Here is a 25,044-nt window from a genome sequence, read left to right as displayed (position 1 = left end):
CAAACCGGACTGGGACCGGGATGGCACCGCCCAAACCGGGATTGTCCCGCCCGGGGGCGGGATATGGCAACCCTACCTCTGCAAAATTATTACTACAAATATAACTGAGAACAAATTTATATCTGCATAACTAAAACTTGGGTGTTAATGAGTTATTCTGAAAATAAGGTGAGAACCATTTATTTGTTACTGAAACATGACAATGAAAGCATATTAAAATTCTGTGTGCATTTTGTCACTAATATGTCAAGGTGTGCTAAAGTTGTCTCTGAGTTTGTATATTTTTCTTATTTTAACTGTATAGAAACAATATGAATAAACACAGAATGGCTGTGACTACACACTTTCGTGTCCATATGTCCTATTGAAACACTTATAGTCTCTAATACTGGAAGTAATGTACAGCCATTATTACTGAGAAACTATTTCTTTTGAAAGTAAGTATGACTGTCTTGGACTTTCTTGTCAATTTCCACTCAAATAAGATGGGATTTGAAAAAGGTAAGAGCATTTTTCATAAAGTGTTCTGTGAAGATTATGCATTGGACTTTCCATTCCATTGAAATAGTTTCCTCTCCAGTTTCCATCAAGTAAATTCACAGATGGCTGCAATAAACATAACAAACCGATCCTATGCATGTTTGTTTGCAGGTAGAGCTACATCTGAACTATAGAAATAATGCAGTTGGGCACTGCATTAACTGCCATGGCTCAGTGCTATAGAATTCAAGGATTTGTAGTTCTGTGAGTTATTTAGCCTTCTTTGTCAGAGAGCTCTGGTGCCACAACAATCTACAAACCCCAGGATTCCATAGGATGGAGCCATGGCAGTTAAAGCAGCATCAAACTTCATTATTTCTGGGGTGGGGGGTGGGAGCATGCGCATGGAGGGGGAGCAAGCAGGGAGGGCCTGACCAGGTGTCTTCTGCCTTCTGGGGGGGGGGGTCACCCAGTGCAGGCTATACCACCGCACCCTGAAGTGACATCACTGGGGCTGGTGTGATCATCTCCCAAATCTCACCATCTTCATTTGGTAAATATGCAAAGGATTGCATCCTCAGTCTCCAATACAGAATTCCAGCTGTCTGTCTATAGGACCACGCCGGCTTTGTCTTTGCATTGTATGCCTTAAAAGTATGTGTTGAGAAAAAGTAACATGTGAAGCAAGGAATTCCTACGTTATCATTCCACCCCCACCCCACCCCCCACCCCTGTCTACAAGCAAACACTAAGCAGAAACAGAAACACAAATGCATGAAGGCGGGAATGTAGGAAGCCAAAATAACTATTCACACTTCTAAGATTCCTGCAATAGCTTCAGAGTAAACCTTCTGGGAATTGGGCGCAATTCCTTTTGGTGCCCAAGCAACTCCTCCTAATACTCCTTAAAAACCTCTTATGGGCCAAACAGTCCTTGGGCCAGAAAAGTATTATTCAGCAGGCCTGAGCAGGATTCAGGAAGGTTTCCTTCCTTGATTATGACGTTTATATTTTATACTTTATACACTTTATACTTTACTTTATGTACTTGGTACTTTATAAATTATATACCTTATATACTTTACTCTTTATACTTTATAAAATATAAAGTATCTTTTTTGTCTTTGTAATAAATTTATTAGTTTAAAAAGGTTACAACAATATAAACAGTTGCATAATTGCAAAGACTTAGTAGAATGTCTTGATGGCTTCCTGAAGTTTCTTCTGATTATGTTTTGAAACTTGTCATTCTGTAGTCAGATAATATATATTTTGTTTTCAGATGTCCATATATTCCAAAACAGTAGGTATGCAGATTTTAATCCTTGGCGATACTGGTCTATATAGCTGACTCTAATCTGTGATATTAAACACTTATAACCTATTTGTTTCTCGAGAGATATCACTTAATAAAGTTACAGATTGTCTTAGTAAAAATTCAAGGATCAGAAATATGGCTAAACATTTTGTTTTATTATAGTTTGATTTCTTCCCCTTTTTCTTTTAGATAGCTCAGCAGTGGGAGCCAGTCTTCTTTTGTCTTGTCCCAATTTCCATCTTTCAATATACAGGTGGATTTATCTAGTTCTATCATTCCTATTAGTTTATTAAGCCAGTCATCAGTATTGGGGCAGAATGGGCTTTTCCAGGATCTTGCAAAGACTATTCTGGCAGTGGTCGACAAATAAAATAAAAGTTTGCCATATTTCTTTTCCACATTTTCATCAGCAACCATGCTTAACAAGAAATATTTTGGATCAAAATTCAACTTACATTTCAGTATCTTCTTTATACAATCAAATACATCTTGCCAGTATTTTTTGTGATTTTACAATTCCACCACATGTGGATATATGTTCCTCTAGCTTCACTACATTTCCAACATTTATCCGATGTATTGTATATTTTAGCAAGTTTAGCAGGAGTGATATGCCATCTGTATTGCATTTTCAATATATTTTCTTTGATATCACTACTCAAGGTGTACTTATTTCTTATATCCCAATTTTTTCCCATTGAGTTAACATGATATTTTGGCCTATGACTTGGGCCCATTTCATCATACAATCTTTAATAAGGTCTTGTTCCCTGTGCCAGCTTAGAAATAAATCATAAAGGTTGGAAATTGTATAATTTTTGGTGGAGTTCAGTAAGTCTTCAAATTCCTGATTTCCTCTTCCAATACCTGGCTCTTTAAAGTCTTGCATGAATTTGCTATGCAGTTGCTTGTAAAGTATCTTTTGTAGTTGTTTTGTGGTTTGTTTATTTTTCTTATTTTCATTGTATAGTGACAATACCAGAAGGCAGTAGTTGTCTGCCTTCAAGTTGTTTCCAACTTATGGCGACCTTATCAAGAGGTTTCCTTGGCAAGATTCTTCAATGGAAGTTTGCCATTGCTATCCCTTGAGGCTGAGAGAGTATGACTTGCCCAAAGTGGTCTCAAATTGGGTTAATTCTGCAGTGTGGCAGCTGCAGCCTTTATCAGCCTTTGTCAAGAAGTTTACTTCTTTCCCTTGAGGTATATGTCTTGAGGACTCTTTGCCCCTTTTTGTTCCATACTTTCCTTTCCCACATTGCCCCCCCCCCAAGGGTTGGCCAGATACCCTCTTTTCCAGAAGTCCTCCATTTCCAAATAGTCTTTATTTGTTGAAATAAGAAATAAAGGACTCCTCCAATTCCCATTTTCTGTCCAGGAGGGATTCCCCCCAAAGACCCTCCATAGGAGGAAGCAGCATTTTCCTGTGAGGGTTTGGAGCCTGGCCTGACATGGCTGTGAGTGGTTTTGAGTGGTCATGCCCTAGAGTTTGTTTGTTTGTTTCCTGGAAGGCCCTCCATTTTGTGAGGCCTCTATCCTCCTTTGAGGTGAAGACATGAGGTCTCTCTCTCTCTCTCTCTCTCTCTCACACACACACACACACACACACACACCCACACACACACACGGGGCGTACTAAAATAAATAACAGTACTTGCCCATAGGGAAACCATACTTGCCCATAGAGAATCACTGGAGATTATTTGCCCATAGGGAATCATTGGGGCACACTTGCTCATTGAAAATTACTGGGGAATATTTGCCCATAGAGAGAGGATCATTGGACAAGTATTCCCCAATGATTCTCTATGGGCAAATAATCCCCAATAGGCAAGGATTCTCCTATGTTTCCCTAGCTAGGGGCAAGTCTGGTTCCTCTATTGACCAGTCTGTTTTCCCTATGGCCAAGTAGTGTCATTTGTTTTAGCACAAAGAGAGAAAGAGAGAGCCTTCCTTCCTTCCTTCCCTGTGCTGTGGCTGTGGCTCTGCTGCTTCTCTCTTGGCGGTAGAGGGAGGGTTAATACTCAGGAATGCGCCAGCAGCGAGGAATGTGCATGCAGATGAGAGGGATGCTAATCTCATGCAAATGAGCGGCGGTGGCTGGGGCTCTGGCTCTGGCTGCTGATCCAGGCCTGGGCTGGGAACCTTCCCATTGGGACCCCCGGATCTGCAGGAAAAGGGAAAGAAAATAAAGGGAGGCAGTGGGGCTCAAGCCCAGCCATGGTGGACTGAAACTTGGGTTCACTTTTCTGGCTCCCAGCCGCCCAAGAAAAGTCCCAGGAAAAGCAAAGGGGGATTTCTTTCTCTTCTTTCCTTTCCTTTCTTTTTCTTTCTTCCTTTCCCTATGGATCCTCTCCCTCCTTCCCCCCACCACCACCATGCCTAGGAAAGTAGGCAACGGGCAGCTGCCTTTGCCCGACGGCTGGGAGGAGGCCAGGGATTACGATGGGAAAGTCTTCTACATCGACCACAACACCAAGCAGACCAGCTGGATCGACCCCAGAGACAGGTGGGTGTCTCTGTTCCTCCCCCCCCCCCCCCACACACACACCAAAAAGAAGAAAAAGTGGGGCAGGGAGGGCGAGCTGGGGGTAGGGGTGCCAACTTGGCACCTGGCTGGAGTTGCTTTGCAGCTCTTTTCTCTCTCTTCTCCTGGAGTTGCATAAGAAACTGCAAGGCAGAAAAGTAGAGAGAAGGAGGAGAAGAAGTGGGTCTGCATTTGAGGTGCAAATGTTTGTGCATCGGGGGCATGTGTTGCCTGGAGAGGGAGTGGGACTGCATCCACATTGGAGAAGTAATGCAATTTGACTCCACTTTCAGTGCCATGGCTCCATGCTCTGGAATTCTGGGACTGGTAGGTGCCACAACAAACTACCAGTCCCAGAATTCCAGAGCATGGAGCCATGGCACTGAAAGTGGAGTCAAATTGCATTACTTCTCCAATGTGGATGCAGCCAGGCTGGGGAGAGGAGTGGGAAAAACTCTGGAGATGTTTGGTTCTCCAAAGTCCCTCCCAAACTATATTTCTCCCCCCCCCCCCTTCAACTTGATTGATTGCTGAGTTCCCTCCCAATCTGGAATCCAAAAGGGGCATTTATTCCTCTTAAAACCAAAAGTCTGTCACAACTTTTATCATGCATTAAGAAAGCCTTTGCTTCTTCTAAGTTTTCAAGTGAGAGTGAAACTTTGTAGCCTTTAAGCAAATGTACAAAGTTTTGTCTTCCTTTCTCTCTCTTTTTTACAAAAGAAATGTGCTTGGAGATCCAGTGACACCGGGGTTGTGGTTTAAAATGAGATGATATTATTATTATTATTATTATTATTATTATTATTATTATTATTATTAGGATTATTAGGTTCCTCTCCTAGTAAAAAACTTTTTTTTGTTTGGAACTTTCTTTCTCAGGGATATAAGGCAGGATGAGCAAAGGGGGGGGAAACACTCAACAACAGCCACAACAACTACTAGGCAGTTTGCTGGCATGCAGCCGGCTTGAATTTTTCTTTCTCCTGAAAACTTGGATTATAAAAGCAAACAAAACTCCTGTCTGTTGCCTTGTTGGGAGTCCTCAGTCTTTCTGCCTTTTCTCCATCCCACCTCTCTCCAAGGTGGAGTCCTTTCTTCTTCATAGGAGGCTGAGGGTAAGTGGCCTCAGGCTTCATGTTTGGGTTTTCAGAAGTAGGCCTCAACTGAGTCCTTTCATCTCGCCCTCTCCCCCCCAGATTAGAGATGCCCCTTGGTTTTTCCTGCCCTCTCAAACAAACTGAAGAATCGAAAAAAATAAAAGAAGGGGGAAAGAACAGTTTTGTGATAAGACATCCATAAGTAATTCCTACTTTTGGATACACTCGAATATCACTTTGGTCCAGTGCAGTCAAATAATATTGGCAATCGGAGATGTTATCTCTCCAGTTGAAGAAAGAAAAAAAGAAAGAAAGAGAAAGAAAGAAAGAAAAACATGTTGCTCTGGCACATACATTCTCGAGTTTTATTTTGTTCACATATTCAGACTTCAGTGGTGTTTGGCTTTCGTAAGCTCAGTGAAAGTCAGTTATCTCCAACTAATAAGTGACATTATAAATTTATGGCACAAACTGCTGAATTATTTATTAAGGCCTTGGCTTAAATTTCCTAACTGAAAGAAGGAGTAGCTGCAACGTCTCCTGGTAGTTGCAGAGCCATGCTGCTTACGCACTGAAAGTTTTGACATTGCCTGGTGCAAAGTGTCAGAGCATGATAAACATGTTGCTGGCCTGCAATTGCATTTAAACTGTTGATGTAACTTGGTTGTTCAGTTTTGTGATGTGTCTTTTAAAATACCTCTTAAACAGACTGCAAACATTGACTAAATCAGGGGTTTTACAGGGTTGTACTGCATATGTTTGGCAGTTCAGGCAAAATTTTGAAATTATTACATCTGTTTTCAGTTGACTGTGCATTTTAAATTATATTTACAAATTGAACATATTTACAGAAACACTTCATTTTGCTTTGAATAACATATACATTCAGATAGTGTATATCCAGAGTGCTGTTGCTTTATGTTCAACATTGCTTTACGTTGTTAAATTATGATGATTGATATTGCTTGGTTCTGAAAATATAGCTAATATTCTTTCTATATCTGTTCCGTCCCCCTTTTGTTTATCTAAAATGCAGATACAACTTCAGAGTTGTTTTGTTTGCATTAAGAAAATCAGCTGCAGTCTGTATCTTCTGTGATGGATCTGGAATAGCTACTCTTTTCCAGTTTTCATTAATTTCCTAATTTCTAAAGTGAGAGAAGACTTGAGAAACTCTCAGTCCTGAGCTTGGCTGTAATTTCTTTCACAAGCACTAATGAAGTGAAGTCCTTGTTAAACAATGCAGGAGACAGTGTTTGGAGTAACTCTATTAATGCTTGTCAATCTCTTTACTCACTGTTACAAAACAAACAGAAAGAGGTACGTTGCACTTGGTACTTGAGATAATCCATAACTAATGTATGGGACTCAACTGTGTGGCAGAATTATGAGCACAAAGGGGAAAAGCCAGGTAATGCATGACCTGTTATTTGAGCTCAGTATATATCCAGGATTTGATCCTTGCTTTCCTGTAGTCCATGGTCAATCATGTAAAAGGTGAACATCATGCTTTGACCCTCTGCAGATTAATTTGAAATTAAGTTTCATTGAATCAAACCTGTATTTTACTCCCTCCCAAAAATATGCATGGGTTTGTATCCATGCAACTATAATGATCCTGTACTTCTTTATTTGGAAGTAAGAGGCGGTGTTGTAGACAGATAATCTTGACTGTAGCCTTAGCTTTGCTTGTTTCAGTGAAATTTGTTTCCAAATAAACGTGTTCTAGAGTGTAGTTGCTATTATGTTGTCAAAGCAAAATCAAGAATGACAATGCAGGAAGGAAGGCAAGCACTCAGGTGGTAGAGCATCTGCTTTGCATGCACAGAGTCCCCAGGTTCAGTCTCCACATCTCAAACTTAAAAAGGCCTAGGTAGGAGGGCTGGGTAACTGGATATTGCCAGAGAAATACTTATGCCGCAACCCAGTACTGCAGAAGAGCTGTGGTAAAGTAGTAGAACAACAGTTCCCAGGTTAATTCTTTGGAGCTTTCAGGCAGAACTAGGAAATGTGCCTATGGAATGTTGTTGCTAGTCCAAGTAGATAACATTGTGCTAGATGTAGTGGTTTGATTGCTGGAATAGGATTCCAGCCCAGGAGACCAGGGTTCATATCCCTACTCAACCAAGGAAACCCAATGGGTCACCCTGGACAAGCCACTTTCTCAGCCTTAGGAGAAGACAGTGGCAAATGTCTGAATAAATCTTGCTAAGAAAACCTCATGATAGGGTAGCTTTAGAGTTGCCATGAATTGGAGTTGACCTGAAGACACATAACAACAGAGGTGAAACAGTGCTCTGATGTGTAATATGGGGAAACTACCATGTGATAGGATTGGGGGTGCTGTGGGGTCCTGCATGAAAAGGAGGAGGTGCTTGTTCCTCTGCAAAATATTAAACACACCTTTTTAGTTTGTTACCTAATTTGATGCAACAACTTGAGCTTATTCTAGTTAAGGTGCATAATCATAATACTAAAAGCCTATCAAGTTATTCTGATATTGGAAGTGGAAATCCCCACAGACTTTTCTTATCATCCACAGTTGTAAAACAAGAATACAATAAATTCCAATTTGCTATCTTTTCATGACACCCCATATCATCTGTTTGAAGCAGTTACCTCACTCTGCCTAATGATAGGGATCTGGTCTTGCAGTAGTTGTCTTGGTGTGCTTCATGAAGTCACATCAGGGCTGCTCCATCCATGGTAATTTTCTATTTGATAATGTTTATGCATACAGAATTCACATTTGCAGTTCATGATCCAACATGAACTGTCATTAAGCTATTGAAATCATTGGCTTTAGATGTGCTGTATTTCATGCTAAAACCACACTCCATCTGTCTATTGTCTTCTGTCCACCTACAAATGCACATACCTCTATTTTAGTATGTGCAAATGCGACAAGAAGATTGGTTTAATTGTGGATTCTCAGTGCAGGCCCTTGTATGAAAGTAGACACAAGTGCCAATATTTTAGGTAGTTTGCTATTGCTATTTGCCATCAAATTGTCTTTAAAACGGCAACACTATGAATGAGAAACTTTCATGAACCCAGTCATCTTCAGCACTGCTTAGGCCTTGAAAATTCAGGGCTGTAACCTCCATTGTTAAGTCAATCCACCTATACCAAGGGCTTCTTTCTTTTCTTCTGCCTCCCACTTTCCCCATTATTATATTTTCAGGAGTCATGATTTGCATAAAGTACAGTAGCCTCAGGTAGGTCATACTTAGGGAGAGTTCACTCTTGAACTTGTTTATTTATCTTTTTGCAATCCATGGTATCAAGTGTGAGCACCACATTTCAAAGGAGTTGATTCTCTTTCTCATCAGTTTTCATCACTACGCAGCCAATACATAGAAATCAAAAAATCATGGCAGGGAAGATTTTTGACTTAGATATTTTAATGATAATAGCTTTAAATTTTAGGATCTTATCTAGTTCCCCCTTTAGTTGTCTTTCAAAGTCCCAATCTTCATCTGATTTCTTGATTGCAGTCTCCATTATAATTTATGATTGAACCAAGATACAGAAAACCTTTTAACAATTCAGATGTCTACATCATTCACACTAAAGTTACATAAATCATTTGTGGCCATGATTTTTGTTTTCATAAGCATCAGCTGTAGTACTGCTTTTGCACTTTTTTCTTTAACTTTGATCAGTAGTACAGTAATTGCACATTTTTTCTATTTTCTGTAGGTAATATTGTATGTTTTGTATATCTCACTCTATCTTACATTGTTGATGTTATTTCCAGCAAATTCCATGTCGCTTTCTTCCAAGTCTAATCCTATTTTCTGTATGGATATGTTCTGCATATAAATTAAACAGGTAGGATGATAAAATGCAGCCTTTTCTGAACCCCATGCCAATAGGAAACCATTCTGATTCTTCATATTGTGTTCGTGTCCAAAGGTTATGCATCAGCACAATAAGATATGGCACTGCTGTCTTGTTTGTTGGAATGAACCATAATTTCTCATGATCTGTGCAATCAAAAGTTGCAATCAAATAGTCTGTAAAGCACACGTTGATTTTCTTTGTGTATTCCATTATCTATTGCATCATTGCAGTAAGATCTCCAGTGCCTCTCCCTTTTCGGAATCAATCTTGGACATTTGGCATTTCTTGCTCCGTATTTAGTAAAAGTAATTGTTGTAAAATTTTGAGCATAACTTTGCTTGCATGGGAAATCAGTGCAATAGTCAAATGATTACTACAATCTTTGGTGTCCTCTTTCTTGGGAGTTCAAATATATATTTAACATTTCCAAACTGTGGAATTTGTTTTGTTTTTCATATTTGTTCTAAGATTTTTGTTAAAATTTGGATGGATTCTGTCTGTATAGCTCAAAACAGCAGTATTGGTCTACAGACAGAATCCATCCAAATTCTAATATTTGTATTAATCCAAGGCTTCTCTGACCTGTTGTTGCATTTTCCATGTGCATATTGTGAGGTTTGAGTAACAAGTTTGCCAAAACATGTTGAGCAGGTCTTCTCTTTTGTGATGTATTAATCTGTTTCTATACTTTTCATGTTATTCTGCCTCTGTATCAATTTTTTTGTTAAAGATGTAATGTTTAGGAACACTTCTAATTCATTAACTAAGATATAGTGTATTAGACATCCACGTTTACAGCCATCTTTGCAGTTGCCTGTATTATTATTATTAACCTTTATTTATGAAGCGCTGTAAATTTACACAGTGCTGTACATGCAATCTTTTTAGTTAGACGGTTCCCTGCCCTCAGGCTTACAATCTAAAAAGACATGACACAGAAGGAGAAGGGAGTGGTGACGGGAAAGGGTAAGAGGTCCAGCAGTTCCTCTCAACCTCCGAGGCCTGGACCAAGGCAGATGGACAGGAGGGAGGGCTTGGCTTCAAAATGGAAGGTTAATCATTATCCAGGGAAAAACATACTGACAAGTAGGATAATACATATACAGTACATAGCAATACAGGAAATGGATCGATAAACAGTCAGCAACAGAACATCAGATAGTAAGCGACAATTATGCGATGCCTGGGAAGGCTTCTCTGAACAGGATGGTTTTCAACTCCGTTTTGAAGCTGGTTAAAGAAGTGATGGCTCTTGCTTGTGGGGGAAGAAGGTTCCAGGAGTGAGGGGCAGCAAGTGAAAAGGGGCGAATCCGGGATGGGGCAGAGGAAATCTTGGGCTGGGACAGGAACCCTTGACTACCAGAACGGAGGGCCCTGGTGGGAAGGTGAGGAGAAAGAAGGTCTGATAAGTAAGGAGGGGCCAGTCCATGGAGGGCTTTGAATGTCGACAGCAGGAGCTTATACTGAATGCGGAAAGGGAGAGGGAGCCAGTGAAGGGATGCCAACACAGGAGAGATGTGGTCAGAGCGGTGGGTGGAAGTGATAATGCGTGCAGCTGAATGCTGGACAGAGATTAAAAGACGGAGGTGAGAAAGAGGAAGCCCAGCCAGGAGGACATGTGGGTAAACATACATAACATGGAACTAGATCTCTTGGCAGTTCTTTATTGGTAGGTGTTTTTAAGCTGTGAGCAGCAGCTATGAGAAATATGTTGGTTATTCTGACGTATTTTGTCCAAAATTACCTAGGAGATAATTAAACAGATTATTATTTCTACATTTAGGAAATTGTCAGTTTGACTTCTATTCCATGTAGAAGCCTAAAGTATCTGCTTAGTCTCCTGCCATGCTTATCTTAGGAGGGAACAGCTAGGATGCAATGAATGGTGGGAATGAGGAACTTCTAATAATGTGGAGAGCTGTATGTCATAGAGTTCACTGGTGTTAAAAAAAAGAATGAGGTAGTTTTATAACCAGTGGTATCCATAGAACACAGTCCTTTAGAGGGAGTGTTCTGTTTTTCACTTGAGGTACTTATGGTATGAAACTTCCTTGTTGAAAACAAACATGCCATTTAATAGTGATTTACAGTCATACATCATTGTTAAAGGAGAAATCCATAATTCTTAGTACGGAATACATTATTCATTAGCATTGGGTTGACTCACATTAGAGATTTTGCTATACAAATGATATGATGTAAAAAAAGTACTGCTAGGATGTAACTCAAATATAAAGTTATTTGTGTTCTTGATATTTCCTGAGAAAAGACTCTTGCAAATGACATATTTGACTAAATTTACTAGAATTAAATATGGTAGGCTTCTAGAAATAATTGTCCTCACTTTGAGGAAGAGCAATCCTGGATAATTTTGGACTCTTTCTGCATCATGATTTAAGATTTGTATAACCTGATGATATTCTTATTTATGGGACTGGAAGAAAAAGTAATTCACAAGTAGAACATAGGGAGGGTTTGAGCAAAAATCCCTGACTAACACATTCTTAAATAACTAGTCCCACTTGCCTTTTTGTGTGTGTATTGAGAGGCATAATGATTAGTCGCCTTTGTAGAATAGGCTGTGTGTACCTTTAAGTTGTCTGTTGACTTATGGTGACCCCATGAATTTCATAAGGGTTTTTTTTAGGCAAGAAGAGGTGGTTTTACCAGTTCTTTCCTATGAAATATAGCCTGTACCACCTGGCATTCATTGGCAGTCTCCCATCTAAGTACTAACCAGAGCTGACCATACTTAGCTTCCAAGATCAGATGTGACCTGGTGCCTTTAGCTTATTTTTCTTCCTCTTCTGCATTAGGATGACTGCTGTGTACAAAATAAACTGTTAATACAGCCATGGTTGTTTGAGTGAACAGAGGAATGCTATGGAGATTAATAATCATCTGACATGTTTTGTAAAGCATTCCTAAAATAGTATTCAGATGATTAGAGACTTTATGGGGCACAACAGAGAGAAGGGAAGCACTAACCCTTTCAGGTCAGGTTTCTGAGGTTTACTGCTTTGGCAATTGAAACAATACCTATAGGTCACGGAGAGAACATTATTTTTTTTCAACCATGAGCATTTTGCTTCGAGTGAGAATTATGTAATTTATCACTTGAAACACTTCTAACATTTCTACTCATTTTGATTAACTGGAAGCTGCAAATGCCCAGAGGTTTCTATAGCTGTCAGCAAAAATATTTCATTTTCATATTTTATCCCACAAGTCCTCTAAGGAATTCAGGGTGAGGTATACTGTTCTTCCCACTCCCCATTTTATCATCACAGCAGCCCTTAAAATAGATTAGAGATAGTGACTGGCCCATAGTTACCCAGTGAGCTTCTGAACTGAGGAGTGAATCAGGGTTTCTCCTGACCTCATATGACTTTCTCTACATTTGGTCTACAAATTGCATATGTTACACACTATGACTTAGTAACTGATGTGCTAATGGAGCAACTTAGTATATTAAGGAATTTGGTACATTAGGTGGGATTACATTAAATGATCATATTGTGAAAGTTGCATTATTTTTTGAGCAGCAAGCTTTTTAAACAGTGGATTCCCAGAGGTATTGGCTGCTCATTTTTTGATACAGTGCTTTTTATTTCCTTCTGCAACATAAAGATTTATTATTATTTAGCTCTTCCATGTTAACACTGAGTTTCATATACTGTATAACTATATATTTTTGAACCCTCTATTTTGTCCAGCATACATTCTTTTATATGGCTAAAGAAACAAGTAGAATATGAAAGTATTACTTTATTGTGTGTAACTTTGATCCATTGTGTTCCCTGCAGGTTTTTAAAAACAGCTGCTATTGGTTTGCAGAGATGAGAATGAAGAGGTTCCACTACAGTGGAAAGATGGTTGTTCATCATGGTCACTGGCCTCAGTGGTGTCACTGGGGGGTATGGACACACTATGTGACACCCAACAAGAGGGGTAACATACTGGTGGGGTCCTCCTCCTGCTGTGACAGAGGGATGAGTGCTCTCCTTATAGCTTTGTTGCTGGCCCGGTTCACTCTCTGGGGAGGGAGCCAGGCAGCTTTGAAGTCAGCAGAGGGATGAGTGTACCCCCTTGGTAGACCAGCCTGGCTCCCACTCCAGGGAGGGAGTCAGCTTGGCAACAAAATTCACAAGAGGTGAGTATTGGGGGGCAGGGAGAGGGGGAGGCCGCTGACATTGCCCCTCCCCCCATGGCAGCCTCCCCATACCAGTGATGCTTCTGTCAGGCCTCATGCATCTTGAGGGGTCTTGTGCTTGCATAGACTCCCTCTATAAAGTTCTGGAACTGAGTAGCTTAGAATGCCACCTCCTCCTTCCTACCATGCATGTTCCTGCACACCAAAACTACCCTTCCCATAATTCTTTCTTGTCCATTGTGCAGGATACTTCATATGGATAGTTGTCATAAACAACAATTGCTGAATAGGTTTCTTCTGATTCTTTGTTTTTTCTTGTTCTTCATTCCTAAATTTCTTTCTTTTCTTTTTTTAATCACCTCTTTCTTCCATTTTTGGTTGTTATTTATTTTTATATGGCATCAAAGGCATTCTTTGAGGAAGGTGCCTCACTTGGTGGTAAAAAAAGTCCCACAAAACCAGTCTCAAGTGTCTTTTTTCTCTGGGGAAAGCTCAGAGTTTATCACACTGCCCTTTCCCATCCTTTCATCCTAAAAGGATGAAAACTTTTAAACATGGATTTTATCGCACACCTTGGTAACCAGGCATCCCGTATCCGACCATGGCATCCCGCGTAGTCAATCTGGATTTTCCTGCGCTTTTTGAAAAAATGGGATTTTCCCATTCTTTGCAAGGTGTGGGAGGAGTCCAGATCAGGTACGGGATGCCATGATTGGGTATGGGATGCCTCCTGTCTGGCATGGAAGCATGCAATAAAATCCACTTTTAAAAGTTTTCATCCCCTGCCTAGCTTGGGAGGAAAGGATGAACAAGGGCAGTGTGATAAACTCCCTCATTTAGTTCATAACTTTCAAATTTGTAGGAGATTTACTTTTCAGGGACTCAGAAACCACCTTGTATAGCTTCATCACCATATTTAGGAACAATCTCTTCAGGCTGTAGATAAAACCATGCAAAACTGACCATTACACAGGGAATCTCTGCAAATGTATTCTCAGCATGCATTTGTACAACTCCGTCTCTGTCTGTTATTTTATCAGAAGAAATGGCTTTTGTTTCTCCAGCCACTTGTCTTACAGCCACATTGATGCCTGGAAGTGTCAGGCCTAATGCCATCATCACCAAAGGAACCCTCAGTACAGGGAGAGGTAGTACCGATATAGTTACATTGCTCTTAAAATAATGCCAGACTAATGGGATAGAACCTCTTTCCACTCTAGGCAAATGCTTGAATCTTATGCTTTAGAAGGGAACATCCCAACAAAAGCCTAATCTGGATATAGAGACCCTCACAAAACTGATGAAAGACAAAGAGGAGAGAGGAAAGGAGAAACATAAATGCAAGAAATCTACTTAGTTGGGATCAAAAACTTCAGCACTGGTATTAACACTGATAACCATTGCAATGTTGCCTACTCCAACAATAGTGTTGATGCTGCAGCACAACGTTGATGGTACAAGACAGACCTCCAGATGATTTGTTTGGGCCTCAAAGTCAGCCAATACAGCAAATGCTAGCAGACAACCCCTCTGGTATTGTCAGTCTAGGCACCAATTCATATTGAAGACCATCCATCTACTTTGGTTAAGCCATTGGCATTCATCTGCACACACTCCAGGGCACTGTGGTGTCTTCTCCAGTTCACAAAGAGCTCTCTATTAGGAAAATTATGACCATTCCAATTCTAGTTGTGTATCTCGTGTATAGATACACACGTAAATTGGAAGAACAGTCATACCACTCATATAGAGATGACTCATCTTTGTTGAGCTTTCCTATCAAGGCAGCAGTTACTAGGAACAGCTATGGAGAAAACTTCTGACAGCTTCTCTTCTCAAGACTGTTATACCTGTTTAAACAAATGTTACAGTAGCCTCCATATCCATAAATTCACATCCCCACATTCAATTACAGATCTTCCACTGGCAGTTCAAAATATTCCTATTCTCACTACAACAAGCTTTAGATCTTGCTCTGTGGTTTACTCCTCAACCATGTCTAAACTGAATGTCAAGCCTACTATACATTAGATAATTATTAAGGTGAGTTATATCCAGAAGCTGGTTATAACTCACCTTAATAATTATCTAATTTCCCCTCGCCTTTTACTCCATTTCAGACACCTGAATTGGGAGATAATGCTCCCATTTCACCATGGAAGATCTGAAAGCATGCACTGATATCATCCTTAGAATGGCAATTGGGCCTGGAAATCATGACTCCTTCTTTCTTGATCTGTTTTTTGCAAACCCAAAATAAAATGCCAGTTATACTGCCACGATTGCCAATACTGCTAGAATTAATCAACCATGAGCCAATGCATCCATGACTCCACTTACCTCAAAGAAATTAGAGAGTCTATATAAAGTATACGAGAATGCAGGTTTCTTTTTTACTTATTTCACTCCAAATTGTATTGTGGTGGAAGGGAGTCAAAAGGGAGTAAAAAACCTCATTAATTTCCATCTGATAGAGTAGGTAAGAGAATGGATTTGTTGGGCAGAGGTGTATACTCTTCCTCTGCTCTAACTATTCATGTTACCAGTTACCAAGCCTGTATAGTAGGTTATCAATTGTTTCAATGGAAGAGGATGGCATTATTTATCCCTTATTTTCCTGAATAACAAAAGAATATTGTGCATTTGTTCCAACAAGAGGCACATCAACTGGCAGCAAATTTAATTTTGCCTACAAAAGACTGCAGAAAAATCTATGGCAGCTTCATTAACTCTGACTAAATATTCCTGGCTGTACTGTGTTATTTCTCCCATTAATGATAGGAGGAGTATACTGTTTCCTCTGTTCCAGGTGGGCATTTTGCTATTTGATATTTTCCCTGTTTTTTTTTTTCATTTAGAAATATAGATTTTTCCTCTGTAGATCAATTAACTTTCATTTACTGTTTCCTCCACAAACTATGTGCACCCAAAACAAGCCAGGAATCTGTCAGATCTCTGCCTTTGCTAATAACACACTGTGGAGTAGTTCCTACTTGAAGTGGATGTGGTTAAAGTTTTGCTCTGTGATTTTATTCAGATGCCTTGGGTCCCAGATTGGGGAAAAGGCAGGATTAAAACTGCCCTTCTGGTTTCTACCTACCAAATCAAGACCAAGCTCTGGATTCTTTCTCTGAACAAACCAAGGGAAGGTAGCTGACTGCATTCACATAATATAGTAAACAAGCTACAGGTCAAAGCTTCACGATTTAGAACGGAGAACACTTTGGCATTTACACATGACAAGCTTATACATAACAAGCCAGGGTTCCTGGCTTGTTGTGAAAGGCAAATTCAATCACTGAATGGTTCTTCCTAGGGAAAGTTTCTGTTTTGGCCATTTTTTCCTGCCAGCCATAAAGTCTTCTTCTGGCCTGGTTTTCTACTGTTCTGAGTAGCACATCCCAAGGCCTGGCCTTACATTATCATTTTACTTCACTAATACAATTTCTTTTGTTTCAGACTCCTTTAATTGTCCACTCATCCATCCTTCTTTCTACACTTAAGCAGATCCTTTCTATTTATTTGTTGCTGTTCAGTTTCTTCTATAGGAGCTCTGTTTATGATACTATAGGGACATGGTGGCTTAGTGGGTAAGACATGAATTCTAACAATCATAAGGTTGAAAGGTTGGCAGTTCGAGGCTCAAGTGCCGCATGATGGAGTGAGCTCCCATCACTAGTCCCAGCTTCTGTCAACCTAGCAGTTTGAAAGCATCTAAAAGTGCAAATAGATAAATAGGTACAATTTTGGTGGGACAGTAACAGCGTTCCTTGCAGTTATGCTGGCTACATGGCCACTGGAGTTGTCTCAGGACAACGCTGGCTTTTAGACTTAGTAATGGAGATGGGCACTGCCTCTTACAGTGGGACACGACTAGACATTCATGTCAAGGAGAAACTTTTATCTTTAACTTTGTGATATTCCAGAGTAGAATGGTAAATAACTACCAATATTGGCAGGACTTCTTTGGTGGCAGCACCCTTGTTATGGAACAATCTTTTGTTACCAATCTAGCTCACACACTTTCATCCTCATGTATTTATTTGTATGAGCTTTCAGAGAGTAAGCAAGTGTTGTATTGGTTGTCTGCTGCTGTTGGTTTGAATTGCTTTTATTGTGTTTTATCTGAATACTGCTCCCTTGAGGAAGGAAGGAATATAAAGCAAATAAATAAAAAAAATTAAAAAGTAGAATACTGTTTTATATAGAAGTGTGGATTGGATATATGTTCAACTGCCTGGGTAGAGGCAGAGCCAAATGTGTGTTAAGATCTAAAGGCTGTTATTTAAAATGAGTACAGAAAGGCATCAATCCATCCTTTGAGACCTTGGAAAATAGGTAGTATATTAACTTTTAATCTCACCAGGTGGTAGACTCTCACTCTCAGATCTAGAGTTGTTAAAGGCAAAGACGTGAAGGGTTTTCTCTGCAGAAAAGATTTGGAAGGTTTATAATTTAATAAATCACTTTTCATGTTGTATGCAAACATCTGGAGCAGGTCCAACGTTTTATCTTTTTTCTAGTGAAAAAAGATGTTAACTTTTTCAGTTATCAATTGTAGCATCTTTTTTACTGTGACCATATGATAGAGGGTACAACTGCCAATTATCTTACAAATCCCTATTCTTAAACCCACATTTGGGTCAGAAATTTTGTTTGTTTTTGTTTGGTTTTTGTCATAATATGTAATTGTGTATAGAGGCTTACCTAGGAGAAAATGCTTTTCTTAACCTCCAAATATGTTGAAATTACATGGGCATGAGACTGGATAAGGTAGTTGCTTCTCACTGTTTATTAAGTGATGCCCTTAGTATTCAGGGCTCCAAGGTTTGGAAGTAATGCATTAAATGTGGCAATATTACCATCACATCATTTTAGTGAGAATGAGGGCAGAATAAAACAGTGATTTGTAACATTCGTCTCTGTGTTTACTTGTTAACAAATGTTAGAAATAACAACTAATTAGGTGTTATTCCTAAAACTCGAGGAGAAATTGAGGAGAGATTTCGTGGCATTTTTGTTTTTAAAATATAATTTGCAAGGAAAAAAGGGGGATAATTTGTCATACATTCGGGCTGTTATGGGTTTAGAGGAATTTTTTAAAATCAAAATTGTAAATTTTTTGTTTTGGAAAGAGGCCTTTGCTGGGCTTAAAGCAGCTGGCAGAGAAGGGAACATGTCCCCTGCACCCATATGGCGATGGAAAGGGACATACTGAAAATGTATAATTTAGAAGCTTAGATGCCTCAGGGCTGTGCAGGGCAAAGTCCTAGGGATTTTGTTAATCCCTGATTTATAAATAGTAAATATCCTACATGGAAGAGGTTTCATTTAGGAGGGATTCCTCTCCAGATTCCTTCATCGTTGTTCAGACTCACTCCCCAGTAGGGCTCTTTACAGTAGGGATTCTGTTCCATCTTGGTAGGACCCTCTAACAAACATGCCATGTATAACAATAGCAATACCAAGTACATTTCTGTACTGCTTATCAGTGAACCAGCACTCCCAAGCAGTTTACAATGTGTAAGCATATTGCCTCCAACAAACTGGGTACTCATTTTACCGACCTACGAAAGGATGGAAGGCTGAGTGGACCTTGAAGCCCTCCTCTGGGGTCAAACTTATATTTATTTATTTATTTAGGTATTTATATCCTGCCCTTCAGCCCTAATGGCTCTCAGGGTGGCTTACAATATTATTTTTAATCAGACAGTTCCCTGCCCTCAGGCTTACAATCTAAAAGACACGAAACAAAAGGAGAAGGGAATGATGGAGGGAAAGGGGATGAGGTCCAGTGATTCTTCTCTCCCTCAAAGGCCTGGACCAAGGCAGATGGATTGGAGGGAGGGCTCTTCCTTCTTCCAGGCTAGTCCTGATGGAGCTGGACTTGCCTGGCGAACTCCCTCTCAGGCCGGCAGATGGCAGTTGTGGAGGGTGTTGTGGCTTCAGTACCAGCATTGTGTTACCAGGGCTGTAGTGCAGTCTAGTGGTCTAGGAACCTATTTTCTATTACTGTGTCCGTCCAAGAATTTGCACCAACCCCCGACCCCAGCAAAACTAGAAGTTGCCAGAACTCTACTTCTTGTTTTTCAACAACCCTGCAGTGTCTAAGAAGAAACAAAACATACATGGACAGGGCTTTATGCCTCATTTTAAGATGCTTCCAAGAGTAGCAGTTCTCCCTTTTTTGACTGGGAAAAAAAACTGCTGGTGAAATATTTAGAGGAATCTGGTATCCTAAGAAAATGGACTCTGCCATATGTTTCTGCCCTGTGTTCCAGGAGGTTGGGATAACTTTTCATTGCAAGTCCCGCTTGTGTTACAGTTTGGCAATAAATGATGCCATTCATCTTTAGCAGATGCCATTGCAGTTTGATAGTGTCACAAAGTATTTTAACACCTTAGAAGAGCCTGTTTCATGAGTATTCACTTCTCGTTTTGAGGAAGTTAATCTCAAGGGAGTTAACTCAAGCATCATTAATTTTAGCCTTTGGTGGGGGGAACTAAGTTAAATGCTGGGCTATGAGTCCAGTTGATTGCTGAGGTTTTGTTTTATTTTCAGTTCATAGACATCTAACTAGCTTTGACTTTCTTGACTAGTGTGTTTCTTTTGTCCTTTGCACTGCAGATGTGCGCATTGCAAATTTCCTATCTTTGATAGTATGTCTTGGTGGTGGTACTTTTTATTAAGAATAGAAGTGTTTCTTTAATGTGATTATTCAAAAGTTCAGTGATCTGAAGGGGATTTTCATTCTGTGACAGAGGCTTTTAATATATTTTCTCATGAGTCTTGTAACACTTTCCATAGGAAAAAGATTGATTCAAGGCTTCTTCTTATTTTGAAACTTTGTACTTTTAAAAAAGATGTATGAAAGACTCCAGCAGTTATGATATGAAGAAATAGTTCTGTGACATTCATTTGTATCTCTTGAGTTTGTATGATAAATTACAAGTTCAGCATAAATTGACTTCCACAGACAGAATATTGCATACTTTATTTTATGTGGAGTCTGTCTTGAAACTGGAATACCTTTTAGTTTTCTATTGAGTTCTTAAAATAGGCACATGCATTCACACATGTGTGTGCCCATTCACGCACACACATACAATTAAGAATTATGATATTTTAAATATTAAGGGTACAATGGCTAACCTAATGGACAATGTTACAATGTCAGGATCCAGAGTTGCTGCTGTTTTATTATATAATTCTATATAATAGAATTTCACCTTCTATGTCTCCATCTGTATCATTGTATTTACAGTTTATTAAGGTAAGATTTTCTGAGGTGTACCTGCATCTTCAGAGGGAGTGTGGCCCCATCTAACTCAGGCTGGATCTTTATTTCCTGATATGCTTTCTGACTGTTCACAAACACATCTGTCTTATCTGGATTAAGTTTCAACTTGTTTGCCCTCATTACTGATGACAGACACTGGTTTAGGATCAGGACAGCCTCCTTGGATTGGGGTGGAAAGGAGTAGTAGAGTTGAGTGTCATTGGCATATTGATGACACTGGACCCCAAAACGCTGGATGACACCTCCCAGTGGCTTCATGTATATGTTAAATAGCATAGGGGACAATACAGAATCCTGAGGAACCCCACAGGCCAATGGCCAGGGGATTGAACCGATGTCCCCTAGCACCATCTTCTGGGTTCGCCCCTCCAGGAAGGAACAGTACCTCCAAGTCCCATCCCACAGAGGTGGCCTGAAGGATACCATGGTTGATGGTATCGAAAGCCACTGAGAGGTCCAACAGAACTAACAGGGACACAATCCCCCTGTCTAGTTCCCTACGTAGGTCATTCACCAAGGTGACCAAAGCTGTTTCTGTTCTGTAGCCAGGCCTGAAACCAGATTGAAGTGGATCTAGATAATCCATTTCATCCAGAAGCCCCTGGAGTTGGGAAGCCACCACACATTCCAAAACCTTGCCCAAAAATGGTAAGTTGGATACTGGCCAATAATTATTCATTATTACGGGATTCAGGGATTTTTTTTAAAAAGGCCTCACAACTGCCTCCTTTAGGCAGGATGGAACTCTGCTTTATTGTAGGTAGGCATTGACTACCTCCTTTACACACTCAGCCAGCCCCCTCTGGCCTGTTTAATAAGCCAAGGAGGACAAGGGTCCAAAACACATGTGGTGGCTTTTGCCTCTGCAAGGATCCTGTCCACATCAGGCTGCACAAGTTGAAAAGTATCCACTGGGCAGACAGGTGCTGAGGTTACATCCACTGACACTGTATCAACTGTAGTATCCAAGTTGGACCGGATCTGAGTGACTTTATCTGCAAAATGCTGTGCAAATTCTTCACAGCGGGCCAGCGAGTGATCTGCATTTTCTTGAGGATGAGTGTGTAAGAGACCCCTAACCACTCGGAACTGCTCTGCTGGACAACTTTGTGTAGATGCAATGCAGGCAGCAAAAGAGAATTTCTTTGCTGCACCCATTGCTACACAATAGATCTTGAAATAGGCTCTAGCCTGTGTTCAGTCAGATTTGCTTCGCCAACGGCACTCTAGTCTCAGTCTCACTCACTTCATCACCATCACTCCCTGGAGAACCAGGGGGCTGGTTTGGCTCTACTCCATAAGCAGGAGCAATTGTGTCCACCGCCCTGGCCATTTTCCCATTCCAAAGGTCAGCCAGAGCTTCAACAGAATTGCCTGCGGAGGTGACAGGAAACTCCCCAAGAGCAGCCTATTGGGCCAGACCATCCTAATCGATCCCCACCCCTCCAGAGGTTCTGAGTCACAGTGAATCTAAACCTGGACAGATAATGGTCTATTCATGACAATGGTACTGTGGAGTATCTCCATACTAAGATCATCATCACCCCACCCAGCACAGAAAACAAGGTCCACAGTGTGCCCAGCAGCATGAGTAAGGCCAGATACCACTTGGGACAGTCCCATGGTTGTCATGGAGGCCATGAAGTCCTGAGGTACTCCTGACAGGGCAGTCACAGCATGGATGTTAAAGTCCCCCAACACTAATAGGAGTGGGGACTTCAACCCCTACCCCAAGACTACCCTGGCTAGCTCAGGAAGGGAGACTGTGGTGCAGCAGGGTGGGCGGTACACCAACTTTGTCCCAGCTACTCACTATTAGGCACGCACACTCAAAACCTGTAGACTGTGCAAGAGGGCATCTGGTCAGGGGGATTGAATCACAATAGATCACTGCAACTCCACCTCCTTACCCTCAAGATCTTGCCTGCTGCTGCACAGAGAAGCCTGGTGGGCAAAGCTGAGAGAGATTAATTCTCCCATGCAAGATTATTTCTGTCCTTCAAATCTCCAATGCAAGAGAATCTATCATACTCTGAGGCAGTTTGTTCCATTGTTGAAAATTTCCCACACCCATTTGCAAAGAGACCACTGACAATGTGAGACATGACAATGTGATATCTGATTTGATGACTGAGAGATCATTAGGAATGATGGCATATATTTGTATGATACAGTTTTCATTTTGAGGTTCAACCCCCTCTCTCAATTTTTAAAGTGAAATGGGGCTAGGAAAAGAAATGTAATTTATATTACTGTGCAGTATATGTCTTGGGTATTGAAAAAACTGGTGTGCTGGATGAGGACTAGTATGCATTTTATGTTCATACTCAAGCTGAACATTCATATCTATTTTCAAGAGAGCTAGGAACAAGTGTAACCTCTCTTATACAACGCTTTTAGTAGCCCAATGGGTTTAGGTACTAAGCTAGTTAGAATTCTGCAAGCCTTCTTGTTTTGCTAGAGTTGAGACTCTTCACAGAAACTGCTTCATAGTGGTATACATAAGGCTCAAGTTTAGGGGAGAATTCAATGTGTAACGAATGATCAGATGCTTTGAATGATGTGATATATTCCTAAAATGGTTTGTCTGGTGGAAGAGAGACAAATGCATCTGTCTGGGGACTGAGGACCTTCTTTTTTGTGGTGCTTGGGAGAAGAATTGCTCATTGCTGGCAGCAATAGAAGGTTCTACCCCTTGTCATGCTTGCCAAGTCCATATTTAATCCACACTGGCATGCAAACTCTACCAAGATCACCCTCCTGCAGAGCCTTTCTGAGAAAAATGCCAGCATTTTGAATTTTTATTGGGCTCAATTAATTTGCCTGTCACAGTGCCAGCGTTGGGCAAGGACTGCTTTATAGTTTGTGGGGAGGGGTTATTTCCCCTTCTGTTCTGCTTTCCTGTCTCAAATGCATTCACCACATGTTCTCTAATAAGTGCTTAGGAAGTGTTAAAGAAAAAATGAGCTCTTGTAAGGACTGGAGTCTCAAGTTAAAACACTGTCTCTTTACAGGATAAGACAGAGTATTCCTTGGATTCAACCAGAGATACACTCATCCCTCCACTTTTGTGGCTTTGATTTTTGCAGATTTGATTATTTACAGATTTTATTACTATGCTCTCTCTACGAATCTCTAGGTCCTCCAGCACAACTCTATGGTCAACTTTAACCAAAGGTTGCACTGAAGAACCTAGAGATTCCTAGAGAAAACACTCCACTAGGCATTTGTAGCTCCTCCAGCGCAATTCTGTGGTCAACGTTTGGCAGATGTTGACCACAGAGTGGCACTGGAGGACCTGGAGATTCCTAGAGAGGTGTTCTCTCATGTAAAAACATAGTATTTTTGTTATTTGCAGTTTTTCCACATTCACAGGGTTTCTGTGCCCCTAACCTCAGCGATATTGAGGGATGAATGTATTTTCTTTAATCTTTTCTTCACCAGGAAGGCGAGATGCCAGGAAAGGGAAGACTTGTAGTATGTTGTCCAGTACAATGAATGGCAGAACAAGGATCAGTCAATCACAGAGATTGATTAAAATGAGATGTTGAGAGTTAGATCTTTACATTGTTAAAAGGAGAAAAACTGTTGAGAATTAGATCTTTAATTTGTAATCCTCTGTTCTGGACAGACTTGCTAATACAGTTTCTGATGAGTTGCTGTTAAAGTGTCAATTATCTAGTTTGGGTGTATTACTGTCGCTTAGCATTACTTGCACAAGTCCTCCCTCCCTCTGGTTTTTCAGACAAACTGTAACAACAGTCTAGTTTCAGATGAATGACAAACTGCAGTTACTTTAAAGTGGAAGAAGAGGTTTATGATGCCCTTCTTCTGCCTTCACTAGAGGAAGAAATAGAAGGTGGAGGAAAAAAATAAGGCTCATACAGGTAATGCTAAACTGTGGTTTAGCATCATGTACACACCCTAGCAGTTTTACATCATATTGAAACAGTAAAACTTGAGAAAGATACCCAACTCATTTAATATATTGAGGTTAATATTTCAACACTGGCATTGTTCAACTAACTTTGTTGACTGTATGCATTTTTTTAGAGAAAAGGGAATGGCAGAGCACCTTTTCACTTTCATTTACACCTTTTCCACATAACAGTTCATTCACAAGTAGAGGTTGCACTTTATATCTGGCTTCTTCAGGTCCTTTGTACAGATTGAGTCTTCCTTATCTGGAATTCCAAAATCCAAAATAAAGTATCTTTTCATGGGTGGCTGAGATAGTTTGCTTTCTGGTGGTTCAGTGTACACTTTGCTTTATGCACACAAAATTATTTAAAATAGTACTGTTAAATTACCTTCAGGCTATGTTT

General features: G+C 40.3%; 1 protein-coding gene across 1 annotated transcript in view; it reads left to right on the top strand.

The window, feature by feature from the left end:
• Window positions 1–3,904: 3,904 nt before the first annotated feature.
• The window catches only part of WWC2 (WW and C2 domain containing 2), a 177,587-nt gene continuing 156,447 nt past the window's right edge, over window positions 3,905–25,044 (top strand). Inside the window, exon 1 of the mRNA XM_089525423.1 lies at window positions 3,905–4,304. Within this exon, the coding sequence (XP_089381549.1) occupies window positions 4,174–4,304 (131 nt within the window). The 5' untranslated portion in view covers window positions 3,905–4,173. The remainder of the gene's footprint in view (window positions 4,305–25,044) is intronic.

The sequence above is a fragment of the Sceloporus occidentalis genome, unplaced genomic scaffold, assembly GCF_023333645.1.
Source record: "Sceloporus occidentalis isolate IW3139 unplaced genomic scaffold, rSceOcc1.0.p SCAF_5, whole genome shotgun sequence".
In the NCBI taxonomy this organism is placed as follows: Eukaryota; Metazoa; Chordata; class Lepidosauria; order Squamata; family Phrynosomatidae; genus Sceloporus; species Sceloporus occidentalis.
The sequence above is the reverse complement of the archived record's forward strand: the minus strand, read 5'-3'. Positions and strand labels throughout refer to the sequence as shown.